The 15,410-nt window shown below is 29.0% G+C and overlaps 1 protein-coding gene across 1 annotated transcript in view; it reads left to right on the top strand.

Annotated features, from left to right (window-relative positions):
- LOC129971070 (nose resistant to fluoxetine protein 6-like) overlaps positions 1–15,410 on the top strand; it is a 96,165-nt gene that overhangs the window by 43,610 nt on the left and 37,145 nt on the right. Inside the window, exon 2 of the mRNA XM_056084541.1 lies at positions 15,154–15,395. Coding sequence (XP_055940516.1) covers positions 15,154–15,395 — 242 coding nt within the window. The remainder of the gene's footprint in view (positions 1–15,153; positions 15,396–15,410) is intronic.

Below are 15,410 nucleotides of genomic sequence, written 5' to 3'. Positions count from 1 at the left end.
AAATGCAATGTCGTAGCATCTACCTTCTGGAATTTGATAGGCAAAAATTACCCTGAGAACATTCTTTTTCCTCAGGTCGCAAATTAATCACGGCAGATTCCTGATCCTAGAACCGCAAAATGTTGGAGAGGTTTGTCTGGCGGTTTCCCCATTGCGTAAGACTCCGGTCGGTACTTTCCGTTTCTTCCGCAGTTAGTGACGGATCTAATAAAAAGCTCTTAAACTAGCTCGATGACCTAATAAAGGCACGCAACGAGAATTATCGGTGCAGTTGGAGTTGCCAGCGGCGAGTATCACAAAAAACCGATCAGGCAGCGAAACGTTCTTGCTTCACTGTGCTTTTGGTTCTATTTTGGTGGGGGTTGAACAATGAAGGATTAAAAAGAGACCTGTAAACCGACCGCTTTGTTCTCTTAGCTTCTTGAAAGTGTGGTCAGTTGGTTATTGTCAGTAATTTGGTCGCTTAGAGGTAAATTCATTTTTAAGGAGGAAAATTGTGTTTCAGATAATGGATGTTTTATATTTTGTAGATAATGGATGTTTTATAAAACGTTCCTCAAAAATGTCCATCTGAGAATGGCATTATAATGCTGGATCAAATCTGTATAGTTTTGAATAGCAAAATTTCTCCCCGCCAATCAGGTGAAGAAAATCTATCGATTCATTCAGAAAACATTAAATTAAAAATCAATGAAAAAAGATATATCGGTCAATCTTGTTTTAAATTTTAGAGAAATATTCTAAATAGTCTCAGTAAATTTGAAAAAGATGACGGATTTTTTGGAATAGGTTAACTATTTTTTTTTTCTCTTTTTTTAATTTCTCAAAATTTAGTAAATTACATCAGTGGTGCAAACAGTCTTCTTTAGAGCGTTCATTATTTGCTCTCTTCTATGGGGTATTGATTTTTTTTCTTTCTAAAATCATTAAAAATGATGTTATGGTCAAATACATGTGAAAAATCATGCAAAACAACACAAAACATCACAAAAAAGTTTTTTCTTGAAATTTTAAAATTTGGGCTTTGAAATGCATTATCTTCTATTATTATTACTTACGTGCCAAATATCATGACTGTAAGTATTGTAAGATTTGTCCGCGGGCTGGCAACCAGTCCCTTTTCTATTGCATCCCGCGTTTTTGGCAGTTTAGAGTATTTATTTTTACGATTACAGATTTTTATTATATCATATTATTATCATGTAATATATAGCATCAATTCACTTTGTTTGAAAAATATTTGAACTTATTTGCGATTTTAAAAAATAATAGTAAATAGCGATTTTTAAAAAATTACGTAGTCAGAGGGTTAACACTTAGGATTAGAGGATCAGAGGGTTAACTCTAAGGATAGCTATATATGTTTAATAAATGTTTTTTAAAAATTTTATTTTATATTTTGAAGATATTTTAATGCATTTTGAGATATTTTATTCATTTGCGAAATGTATTGCACTAATTGAGATAGTATAGACTTATTTTTATTATTTCAAAGAAAATATGCTTGGTGTAAGAACTAAATATCGTGTTTTAGTTACACCAAACACGCGAATGTTCGCGCGATTCTAATTTATGTGAACTTCATTAGAATAAAAAGGGTTGACTCAAGGCTTCCACTTCACACTGGCGTTACCGTGGAAGACTTGAGAATGAATTACCTGTTCTTGCATAAGATCCACGTTTTTACAAAGGCAAAGTGCGCTCCATGAAAAATTACTGAAGAGCTTTCATACAGCCTTTCAATACAAAATACACCTCAAAAACGAGTAAAATAAGTGAAATTATAATTATAATATTGGAAATGTAATTGATTTTCAATTTTAGTATATTATAATACAACTGAGAGTAAATTTTAACCTGCCATTTCATATACCACGAATAGATTTAGTATAAACGAAGAAAAATTAAGTCTTTGAAAGCTGCCAAAAAGTCTGCCTTCTTTATATTTATTTTTATCGATAAAAGTTTTAAGTAATCATATCAAAATGTCGCTTTCCTTTTAATCAGAGTTGCTAATAGATGCATAATTCTATTTAATTTGCTACATATATAAATTTAAAGAATGACATTTTAAGACTATCAATTTTTCCCACATTTAAAATTCCGACAAACTTTAATATTTCCAAAGACATATATATTCTTCAAGATCAGAGGCATGAGTTAAAAGATTTGTTTCAAAAATCTTCTTTATTTTATTTGTTTCAATATTTTAATTGCCAAAAGTATTTGTTTTTTATTTCATTTGTCAAAAGTTTCTACTAATTTGCTAATTCGAGTATAAACAAAAATTTCTTTTTCTTTTCCACTTTCTAAAAACGATTTTAACGACGAAGATCAAGCAAAGAGTAGATTAGTTCCTTCCGCTCAGAATAAGCGACTGAAGATCTCTTTAATCGGTTCAACGCTCTGTAATAGGGAAAAAATAGGGTACTTTCACTTGAAATTGGGGTACTCCGTGCCCCCTGGGGTTACGAGGCGAGCATTCCAGATGGCCTGGATGCACCCGACGATAGTCTAAATGGAGCTACCTGGAGTGCAAACATCTATTTTGCTACCTAGCCTCGACCTTATTAAATACCAAAAACTGAAACACCAACCGAGCTCTTAAGGAAGTGGTGTAAATAACAACTTCTAAAAGTAAATAAACATGATTGATTCAGAGCTAAAAATCGTTTCAGTAGGATTATAGAACACTGCCTTTCACACTTTTAAAATCAAATTTGAATAACATTTGAGTCAATTTTGAGTTTATTTTAAATTAGAATAATTTTTTATGTCACCCCCTGTAGAGAAGTAATAAATTTATAAAATTTTTGAAAGCAGCATGAAGTAAAATACAGCTTTTATAGCATTCATGGGACTGACGTAAAAATACGCATAAATAAATGAAAGGAACGCATAATTGAAATCTTAATGAACAATTTTTTATTATTATAATGATTTTATTTCAAGATCCTATTGGACGTTTATTTACCAGTAATAATTTTAAGTTATTACCTAATAATGACATTTGTCATAGACAAGCCCATTGACTTTAGAAGTTAGGGATTTTAAACCAAGGGTGTGTCTTTTGTTTTTTAAGTAGCGCCCTCTAGGAACAAGAATACGTCTTAGCCACTCACGCTTTACAACCCTTTTTACGAATTGGACTTCATTCACGCATTTTATTCACTCATCCACAGATCGTAATTTAGACCTAAACCAGAGAAAGATGACCTCTGAACCAGTACCTCCAGTGGTAATACTTTCGACTTGGAGGACTTTATGACCGCGACAGATTTATACGTGCGCCAGGCCACCACACACACAAAGAGTCTTCGGCAGGCGTGATTCGCACTTACAACCCACGGGATGCGAATCCAACGCCATACCAACCAGGCTATCCCAGCCTTTATTATACGTAGTACAGAGAAAGTATAGTAATAGTAAAAAAATTCGAACTTGACAAAGATAACTATAAATATTGACAAAGATAATTCAAAAACCCTTTGAGCTAGATGGATAACATTTAATATGCAGTCTTTACACCAAATTTGAAGATTTGTATCAAATTTTGAGTAAAATCTATTCAGAGGAAGTCAATTTGTCCGGCTGTTCTAATTTAAGTTAACACATAACTACAAAACAGAGATATATGAAATTCGCTACACAGATTAAACATGAATAGTGAAGAATTCTAATATGCAAAAAAATTTTGGTTCCAATCGATTGAGAAAAAATGTGTCTAAAACACTAATTCGATTTTTAGAATACTATTAAAGCATGTCAGGAATTAATCGTCAAATATTATTAAGTTTCGGGATTACGGTTTTAATTAGGTATATCATCTGAGAGTAAATCGTTTTATTTCTTAACTGAATTCAATTAATTTCTTTTTAAAATAAATTTTAATTTTATATTTATTTTTAACAAAAACATTTTTAAATGGAGAAAAATTATTCTTTCGACATTATTTGTTTCTCTCGTCATTATTACAATAAACAATTTCGCGTATCAAAATTTTTGTCTATTATTATATTTGAGATGGTTTATCAGAATCAATTATTACTTATAAGTATATTTTTAAAAAAAATTCCAATCGCATTATTAACAAAAAACACTAAAAATTTCAAAGAAAGCTGTTTTAAAAATTCGTGCAATTCATTGTAATGAATTCAAGGCATTTCAGAATTGTTTTCTAGCTACGCATGCATCGAAACAACAAAACATCCTTCCTGTCCAAAAGCAATTCAGATATTCTCAATAAATTTTGTGATTGATACAATTGTAATTATTAGCTAATTAAATGTTCTAAATATTAAAAGGAAGAATTTTACGAGTAGTAAATGGTGCATAACATTCGGCCCATCAAAAAGAAACAATATCCTTTGTCTTATTCATGTTAAAAATTTAATTGCTTGCGTGCGATGAAAAAAAACAAAAACAAAAAACAACGGACAACTCAATTAGTTCATGCATCAAGCAACTTCAACTTTTTTTATTTCTCTTTCTTCTCATGTTGTGTTTCATAACAAAAATTTCTATTGATTGCAATTTATAAGAGATTTTTATATAATCAGAAGTTCTTTTTTTTGTTGTCGACGTAAGAAAGTGGAGCCGTATTTGAACACTCATTTTTTTACATATTAGAATCAACATATAAATACCTCTTAATTTCGGAGATTTGTGCAATTCTTATTTTTCAGGTTTCGTTATTTTCGTTCATTTGTTTCTAAATAAGGTCACTGTTTATGGGTCAGTCATGTAATAGATATTACATCGTAATCAGAGGAAATTAAAATATTTTGTTTTTCTCAGATAAAGATGCCAATACGGAAAAATTATATCATCACTGATGAGGTTAATGACACTTTACTGGTATTTCTGTTATAAAATTATGAAAATTATATTATATGAAATTCTAAGTAGGACAAACAAAGGATTTGATATACAGCGCAAGTGCAAAACATTTTTTTAAGAGAGTAGAAACCACAAATATGTTTCATGCCTTTCAAAATCTATTAAACATATTTGTATTATTAAACTATATTTCTTATAGGATTTATAACCATTATTTTACTGAAAATTGAAGAAAAAAATCAATGCACCTGGAAAGAAAATGTTTGTCATTCTAAATTAATTTGTTTTGCACATTTTTACAAAATTTTGAATAAACTGTCAATGTTCCTAAAATGTTTTCGGAATTAAAATTGAAATCTTTGCATCCAGCATTCTAATGCTATAATCTTTCATAATTTTTTGAAATCTTTATTCGAAATTTATCTCTTATTTAAAATAAGAAATATCAAAATGCCTTTTTTTCATAGAGTTTTATTTTATTTATTTTGCTGATTCGTTGTGACAAATTTTAATTCTTCTATGATTTAGAAAGGTTCAAAATTATAAACCCAGGAGTCATTAAATTATTTTTTTTATATAATTTCAATTCCTATAACATAATTTGCAGCAATTTTTTTAAAAACTTTCATTTTTTTAACCCTAACTCTCTTTCTGTTTTAGCTTATTTTTCATTTGTTTCGATTTTTATCGTCTGCAATTCATCAAACGATAATATTGTCTGGAAGAAAAATCAACGTGTAAATTCAGTATTATTTTTTATTTCGTTTTTATGGCTTTTCTTTATTTTATTGTGGCAAGGATTTCACTGACCACGGGTTATTAATATATTTGCACTAATATTATCTGTTTATTTATTAATTACTAGCCGCCTTTGGCGACCAGCCGGTTCGCCAATCTTAATGTTCGTTAAAATTTTAATAATTAAATATTTTATGCAACTTTAAATATTTTATCCAACTTTAATAGATTCTTCAGCAAAATATTTTAAAACTTCAAATTTTGATAGTCATATAATTCACTCATAATATTATAAAGGCCTTCAGTCATAACGTGATATGTATCTCTCTGATTTTCTGTTAGCTTCCGTAGAATTTATGCTTTAAATTAAAGTGGAAATGATTAATCTGCAATTAATATAATAATATTTTTTACTGAAACAAAGCATTTTTTTAATAATATGATTACTGATAATAGAGTCACTGAGGGTTTAAACTTTATGGGCACTAAAGAATATCTTTCTTAATTTATGTAATATCTCAAGAATTTGTCAACAAAATTTCTCAGATTCATCATGAACAGATCGATTCATTAACAATGTTTAATTTTAAATGCATCAAACACTAAGAAAATAAAATGAATCGTTTAAAATAATCGGTCTAAAACAGGTTTAAAAAAACTACTTAAAAAACGATGTACTTAAAAGTATAAGCATATACAAAAAAATATATAACTAACATAAATACAACTTAATTACAAAAGCATGCAACTAACCTAAAAATAATTTAAATCGTTGAAAACAGGTTAAAAAAAACTACTTAAAAAAAAAACTACTTAAAAAACAGTGTACTTAAAACTATAAGCATATACAAAAAATATATAACTAACATAAGTACAATTTACTTACAAAAGCATGCAACTAACCTAAAAATAATTTAAATCATCCGTTGATAGTGGTTGGTTGTCATGACAACAATCAGAACAATGCGCATGCGTGAATTTTCTTCGCCAGTTAAGTAACGCAAATGCGTGAATTTTTCTACGCCAGTTGGGGTAACGCTATGCAGATTAGACATTTTTAATTTCCTTTATTCTGTGTTATTTTAATTCAAAAGTACTTCAGAATGAATCTGAAACATGGATTAATTAACAATGTTTAATTTTAAATGCATAAAACATTAAGAAAATAAACAGAATCATTTGAAGTAATCCGCCGAAAAATATTAACCCTAGCCTCATTACTGTTGGGAGAAAAAAAAAACTGTGGGGAAAATGGAAGGTTATTTTGGCGAAAAAGTTGGCGGTGGGGAAAATGGAAGATTTTTTTGGCGGGAAAGTTAGTTTTTAATTAATAATTAAAATTCTAATTAAAATTTCAAAAAAAGGGACCCTAGGTGCACATTCCCGACCTCTAAGGTATACATGTACCAAATTTGATAGCTGTATGTCAAATGACCTGGTCTGTAGAGCGCCAACACACACACACACACACATTGAGCTTTATTATAAGTATAGATATAGATATCTATAAAAGAAGCAGATTCATGGAAGTTCCTCTAAAGCAGGAAATGTCATAAGAAACTATTTATGATTTCACAAGAGTAACATTTTGCAACACCAATATTTATACTTATATAAAGTTATGCAATGCTTGAAAAAAATCAAGGAAAATGCGCTAGCTGATATATTTGTTGGAGAATTCTTAGAGGGAAAGACCATAATACAATAATGGAACATTTTTCTTCATTTCAGACCTCGACCTTCTAAAAATGATCTATTCAAACGACCCAGCAAAAAATTTCTTCTAAACGCATCATAGATATCCTCCTAAATTGTTTTTGTATAATAGCTTGTATAATAGTTATATAATAGCTTTTTAAAAATGATGTAATAATATGTGAAATATACAGGAAATCATTTTGGCTGCCTAATTACGAAAAACTGAAAACTTTTCATTCTTTTCGTAAAAATTTACATCAGCAAATTTAAAAAAAAAAAAAAAAAGATTCTCACTTTAGATAACCTTGTCGAAAAAAAAGATTAAAAATTTGCTTTAGATATTAATTCTACTCGTAAATTTTAAAATTAATTCTGCTACATTTAACTTTAAATTGAAGGATTGAGATTTAGGAATGCTAAGAATTCAAAATGCATCATCTGATTATTGAGATGTATTCTGATGTTAGCAATAAATGTTGATATTTTTAAATGGCAGCTAACATATAATGCAAAATCATATGAAAATTTATTGAATGACAAAATCATATGAAAATTTATTGAATGACAAAATCATATGAAAATTTATTGAATGACAAAATCATATGAAAATTTATTGAATGACAAAATCATATGAAAATTTATTGAATGAAATCTTGTTCTAAAGACTATTTCAAAAACTCAGCTACTCTAATGTATTATATGGAATAAATATGAATGAAAAGTATTTTGTTTTAAATAATCCTTTTATTTATATTAAATTATAATGTACATATTAATTATATAATATTAATATTGTAGCGAAAATTGTTCATTTCGACCAAGCACATCATAGTTCAGTCGGCTGAACGAAGCACCTCCTAGCTGAACGGAAGGTTGCGGGTTCGAACACAAGCGAGGCAAATTGGTTTTTAATTTCAATTTGCTTTATGTCAAAGTTATGTTAATTATGCAAAGTTACGCAAATTTATGTTAATTATGCAAATCTATGTTATCTATGTAAATTTAAATTCCCAATTTTCTGCGAGAATTCGAAGTCTGGAATGTTCTTTAACTGTATATAAGTAGTTTCTCGATCAGTTAGATTGGTAATAAAATCTTACGTTCATTTCCATTGTTCTTACTACATTCACCTCATCTATGTGACAATATATAATAATGTATATATTAAATTATAATGTTATTTATATTAAATTATAAGGTAATGTATTATATGGAATAAATGTGAGTGAAAAGTAGTTAGTTCTAAATCCTCCTTTTATTTATATTAAATTATTCCTAATTCTAATTAATGGATTAATTATTTTTTTAATAATTGCTTTCACTTTTTTTTTATGCATTACAGCAAGATAAAAGATGCTTGATTATTAAATGTTTGTATGCATAATTCGGGGTTTTTTTGTCCATGTATATTTAAGTTTTCAAAAATGCTCTTTCAGCCACAAAATGGCGTCATAGAAATGTTTTAAAAAAGAAATCGAGGCGGAATTGTGATTGAGGAAAGTTTTAAAAATTGTGTCCTATATGTAAGCGAAAATAATTTCTAGCGTTAAAACTTTTAAAACAGTTATATTATTACATGCAAAATTACTTTACATAAAAGAATTTAAGTAAGAAATTCTTTTTTAACTATTTTCTTACTAGTATCGCTAATGTAACAACAATGGTTATTTATTTGTTGAAGATAAAATTCAAAATATTAAAAAATATATAGTAAAATTTTCTTTGTATAAATAAGAGATGTGTATTTTCCTCTTTTTCTATGCATAAAAAACACTTAACTAGCCATTTTATTACTTTGACCCACATACTTTCTATTGGTGAGATTACATAAAGCAACTGCAAGCAAATATATTCAGAAAGTTAACATTTAAATGGGTTTAATCCCTTCCTGTTGTTTGTCTGGAAAGATAAGAGACATTTTCAGACACGGTTTACACGACTACATATCCTTTGAGACGTTCCAATTCAAGTTTGTAGTATAATCACAAAAGGCCTATTATGTAGATTTACACTCTGCACCATCCTATCTTTTGTTTTACACGTTTATAATTGTAAAACAAATTTTGTTTTTATAGTCTAGGAAATTTTTGCACAAATAACTGCCTTTTTGTATTAAGTATGTTGTGATTGTCCTGCAAGTACAACTGCGACCATGTCATAAACAGAAGTTATAATTTAAATGGTAACCTGTTTTTCAAAATTCTGATACAATAGTTTTTGTATTTATTGTCTTTAGAATTTTTCTATTTTGTGAATAAAGTCTTTAAAAATATTCTTCTTTAAAATTTCAAAAAACTTTTGCCAGCATTTTTTATTACATACTTTAATTTAAAGCAGGCAATGTAATATATTTTCTATAAGTATTATACTTTGTATGGATAATGACAGTGATATCTTGAGATCGTTTGCAAGATATCAATTATTATTTTCTTTATTCTTTCATAAATAATTTGCGTATTGAGGTATAAATACCAGAATCGCAGGCCATCCGAGACATTACATCTTTCGTTGCTCCAAATAGAGTCATATCCTGGAATTTTACATTTTTATGATAAATACAATTCTATAATTATATAATGTACATTTAATATGCACAATAATACTAATATGTACAATTTATGATTTATACTTAATGTACATAATGATTAAAAATAAAAATTTCTTACTACATTATTCCGTTAAAAATAATTCTATTGAAGTCATTTTATAAAAATCTATTTTATTAATGTACGATACAATAGAATGCTTTTTAATTTTAAATTAATTTATACGATGCAATATTGAGATCTACTCTTACTTAAACTCTTAACTAGTTAGCCCACCGGTAAAACATCAAAATTTAAATTAATTAATATCAACAGAGAACAGAGTTCTGAAAAAATAATGTGTTGTAATCGAGAATACGCAAGAGTCCAAAATTTCGAACCACTAGATGAACTAAAAGTGACTGAAAAATGGATTGCAAAATTTCATCTTTTTCGACATGAAGCAAATCTATCTAGTAAACAAAACAATCATTTTTTTTAAAAAAAATTAGTTTTAGAAGAATTTTTCTTCATTTTCTCCTACCAGGGGTCACCTCAAATATGAGGATGAAGAGTTTCCGGTATGGTGGCTGGTTCTCGCCACCCAGATAGGAAGAGAAATGGTGGTAGGTCAACTGATGGGATGACGGACTGATGGATCTGATGACGGGGCGTACTTTCCGCCGGAAGGATTGTAACGTGGCCGGTAATGGCCCTTAGAATTCACACTTATTTCCCGCCAGTGTTGCTGTCCGGATGGTTCGATCATTCAGATAAATCCGTTGCCTTAGTGGCAGGTCGGAGTAACCCATTATCTCAATCTCATCGGTTAATATCTTTTCTGTTATGTGTAGACTCGTGTTATCATTAATACGAATGACAAAGTCTGGCAACAGACATTCTGGATTGACCCCGTTAACTATCCATAACTAATAAGAATATCACAACTTGAACTTTACAAAATCTGAGCACTTTTACGAAAGACCAACGTTTTCATAACACTGAAAAAAAAAAAAAAAAAAACTGAATCCGTAATCTGAGTTGTGAATATGCCATTTAAGTAAGCGAAGCCATCGAATGGAGTGCCTCTAGGCGTATTTGTAACTTTCGGCTGAATTAGCTTTCCTGTAGGTCAGGGTTAAGACTCTTGTGGCTAGAGAAATATTTACTTTAAGTCTAACTAGGCAGGCTTGTTTGGTAATTGACAACCTCTCGCTGAGATGTTAGCTCAACACTACGCAAGAATGAGTAGGCCTAATGAAACATAAAGCACTGTAGAAAAATCCGCCAATTGAGAGAGAGAAAAAGAAATTTTTCAACAATAACTGAAATACGTTTTATGAAGCAATGTTTTTAATCCTATGCTACAGAGCTTGTAAAATAGATAGACATACGAAAATAACAAATTTGACTTATATATGCAGAGAATACAAGGTATATAAAAGTTCTTTTAAGTGATAAAATGGCATCATTAAAAAAAGGCATGGTAAATTTATTAAAAAAATAGCTTTTAAAAGCATTTTTATTAATATAAATGAAAGAAATCTCCTTCGTTTTAATTATTATCTACTTTTTAATCTTTAATTTGTGATTCGATATTAAAACACTAATGAATCTTAAATCAATTTTTCACATATTCATTATTATTTACTATTCATGCATTATTTTCCAAAATTCATTAAGTTTAACGTATAATTAAGATACAGAAATATGCAAACAATTTATTACTATCGGGAATACATAAATGAACAAAATTTCAAAATTCCAGCATACCAGGAAGTAAGAATACAATATATTACATTTCAGTATATTGTATTACAATTCCCATATTTAAAAACAAGAAACAAATCGAGTTCAATGAAATTTTTCAAAATATCACGAATTTTGTTCAAATCACTTTAAGAATGCAACATTTTTTTTATTCATTCTGATTTATCAACTTACTTCATTAACTAATAATTTCATTTAAAACAGAAAAGCTTGTTCATTTGATTTATGAACTTCATATTTAGTACAGATTATTTTTTACGGGACTTTTTTTAAAAATTGTCTTCTTCCCTTCCATTAGATGTTTAAAATTATCATGGTTAAGGTTCCACCGTCAAAGCATAAGAAAAAAATTCTTCGAAACCAAACTCATTAACACATTATATAAAGTTTTTGACGTTCAGCGTTTTACGTCTAGAGTACTTCGTTTTTTCAATTCCTACTATTAGTTCACACTCTCCCTATATATAAATATTTATATATCTTGTTCAAATTTTCAATCGTTAATAAAATACTTTTTATTCATCCACTCAAGTTCAAATACATTTTTTTTAAAAACTTGTAGTGCATGACACTTAATGTTAATGCAGTTTTTTTCAAATATTAATTAATTAATTAAATTTGTCCAGTAATTTCTATTTGGTTGCCAAATCCGTCGCCATATCGTCAAATGGTTGACAAGTTGTCGCCAAACTCTAAGATTACTGACGCGACACCCGAACATAAATAATATAATATATATATATATATATATATATATATATATATATATATATATATATATATATATATATATATATATATATATATATATATATAGGAAAATAAGTAGGAATTGACTTAAATTTTTTTATATATTACTTGTAGATTAAATCATTATTTGCAACAACCGAAATAGATTTCCCACATAACATTTTTATTATCTCAAACTATAACTAGCATTCCGTCAATTAACAGATTATCAATAATGAAATGTTTCGTTTAATAATAGCATGGAATGTTAATGCTCAACATTTAAGTCAACAGAGCATAACCTCGTTAGATAACGGGTGCATTCGCGCTCCATTAACTTTTGACTCGGAAAAACACTAGAGCATTAAGAATGGTCATGTCAGCTTTTTCCTTTACGTGTATTTTATCAGTAAATATGCAAAGCACTTCGCAACTTTGATCAGATAATGGAAAGTATTCATCAGCACGCTATAAATCATAAAACAGATGATAGAATATAAATCGAATAGATTTGGATTCCACATTTCAGAATTTTTTGAATTTGAACCCTCCCCTCCACCACCACCATTTTGAAAAGTTTTGCCTGTTTGTCTTTGAACATAATAAATCAACAATAAAGCGAGTTGGAAAAGGAATATCAAATTTTGGATTGTCTGTCCATCCATAAGTATATTAATGTGATAATTCTAAAATGCAACGAATTAAATGTTTGAGATTTGTCATATGGTTTTGTCTATATATGAAATAAATTAAGAAAACCTGGAAATATTTCTTCAGCGCTTCATAACCATTTTGAAATTTTTGTTTCATTTGGAAGCTTATCACTTTGAAATAAGTCGTCAACGATCGCTCACAGCCCTCCACCCCCAAGGGAAGTTTCACTGCTGTGCATTCTCTGTGAGGCGATGATTTATTAGAGTCCCCTGCCATCAATGCAGTACTGATTTTAGAAAATTTTATTTTACATTCGTTTTTGATTCGTAGTTATATCAATGATCGCCCATTTACACCACTTTTTTAAAGTTTTGTGAGATATATAACATTATCAATATTTTGATAAACCCACAAGTTTTAACAACTGGACCGATTTCACAGATTTGAGAATATTGCTACCAATCAATATACTCTTTGCTTATTGTTCAAGTTTAACAAATAGTACTTTCTTTTTTAGTAATAGTATGTAATGCATCAAAGGTCATTGGAATGATTAGATTGTTATTATTAATATAGTTAGCGAACAGATATTAACAGTAGGTTATTATAAATTCATCAAGTGATATATTCTCTATTTTTTTGTTTATTCGTGCATATTTAAATAATATAAATAAGAAACGTAGTAAGCTAGACCTCTCCGTTATAATTATGGATCTGTATCATACTGAGGATAGAATCCCTCTACAGTAAATAATGCTTTTCGAAAGAGCATACTCGATAATATAAATAAGAAACGTAGTAAGCTAGACCTCTCCGTTATAATTATGGATCTGTATCATACTGAGGATAGAATCCCTCTACAGTAAATAATGCTTTTCGAAAGAGCATACTCGATAATATAAATAAGAAACGTAGTAAGCTAGACCTCTCCGTTATAATTATGGATCTGTATCATACTGAGGATAGAATCCCTCTACAGTAAATAATGCTTTTCGAAAGAGCATACTCGATAATATAAATAAGAAACGTAGTAAGCTAGACCTCTCCGTTATAATTATGGATCTGTATCATACTGAGGATAGAATCCCTCTACAGTAAATAATGCTTTTCGAAAGAGCATACTAGATAATATAAATAAGAAACGTAGTAAGCTAGACCTCTCCGTTATAATTATGGATCTGTATCATGCTGAGGATAGAATCCCTCTACAGTAAATAATGCTTTTCGAAAGAGCATACTAGATAATATAAATAAGAAACGTAGTAAGCTAGACCTCTCCGTTATAATTATGGATCTGTATCATGCTGAGGATAGAATCCCTCTACAGTAAATAATGCTTTTCGAAAGAGCATACTCGATTCCCTTCTATACAAGTACTTCATTATTAACCTCAAAATGCGCCGTATTGCAAAAATATACATCAAGACTATCTCCGTCTCTAAAGCATACCGTGAAGGAAATAGGAATATAAATAATAATAATTACAAAATAAATAATAAAAATACATTAGTACAATAAATATAAAGTAAATACAGTCTGCAGTATACAAGTGGAAATAAAATATCCATTATATTTTATTAATATGATATAATCCGCTGTATTTTATTAATATAATATTTGTGTAAATAAAATATTCACTTATTTATTTATTGTATGCAATAAATTTATTCGAAATTAAGTTAAAGATTCATCTCAAGTTCCTATATTAACAATAAGCTATAATATAACCAAATGCATTAATATGAGCAGTAATTCACTACAGATAAATACCTACTACAATTTTATGTGTCAACAATGGATCATTATATAAGCAAATAGATATAAGACTACAATAATATAAAATTTCAAAACTATTAAAAATAACTTCTTCCAGAAAAATTTTGACCTTCAAGTGAAAATTCCAGCAATTCCTTAACCATAATAATGAGCCTTCGTCTGGCTATAATATATCTAACATTAATCCCATAAATCGTCGGAAAATATTTAGTTTTAATATCTTTGAAGATACTACATCCATAGATGTAGTGGATTGACAAATTGTACACATATTGAATTTTTGTGATCCATTTTTATAATTCATCTGAGTGAAAATAGTGTAGAAATTTATAAATTCGACTTACTACTTATCACTTGGAACGAAACAGGATCTTGAATCAAGGAGACATTACATACTAGTAATAATAGATCTTTTCTTTTCCAGTATTTGACGCATGGGGCAAGCCTGGTGGAGGTATGTTCGAAGGTAACTTGGGACACCTAGGCGACTACGATGAGTGTGTGGATCTAGAAATACCTGAACTGAAAGATCCGGACGATCCCAGTAAACATCAGAGAGGGAAATATTGCCTTTCAGAATTTCAACCCCTGTTGCCCCCGAAACCACAACTCTATACTCTTTACCATGTCATTCCAGAACTAAGAAACATCAGCGCGAAGCAAACAGTAAGATAATTTATT

Source organism: Argiope bruennichi, chromosome 6 (genome assembly GCF_947563725.1).
Source record: "Argiope bruennichi chromosome 6, qqArgBrue1.1, whole genome shotgun sequence".
Classification (NCBI taxonomy): Eukaryota; Metazoa; Arthropoda; class Arachnida; order Araneae; family Araneidae; genus Argiope; species Argiope bruennichi.
Note: the sequence above shows the minus strand (reverse complement) of the source record. Positions and strands in the feature narration are given on the sequence as shown.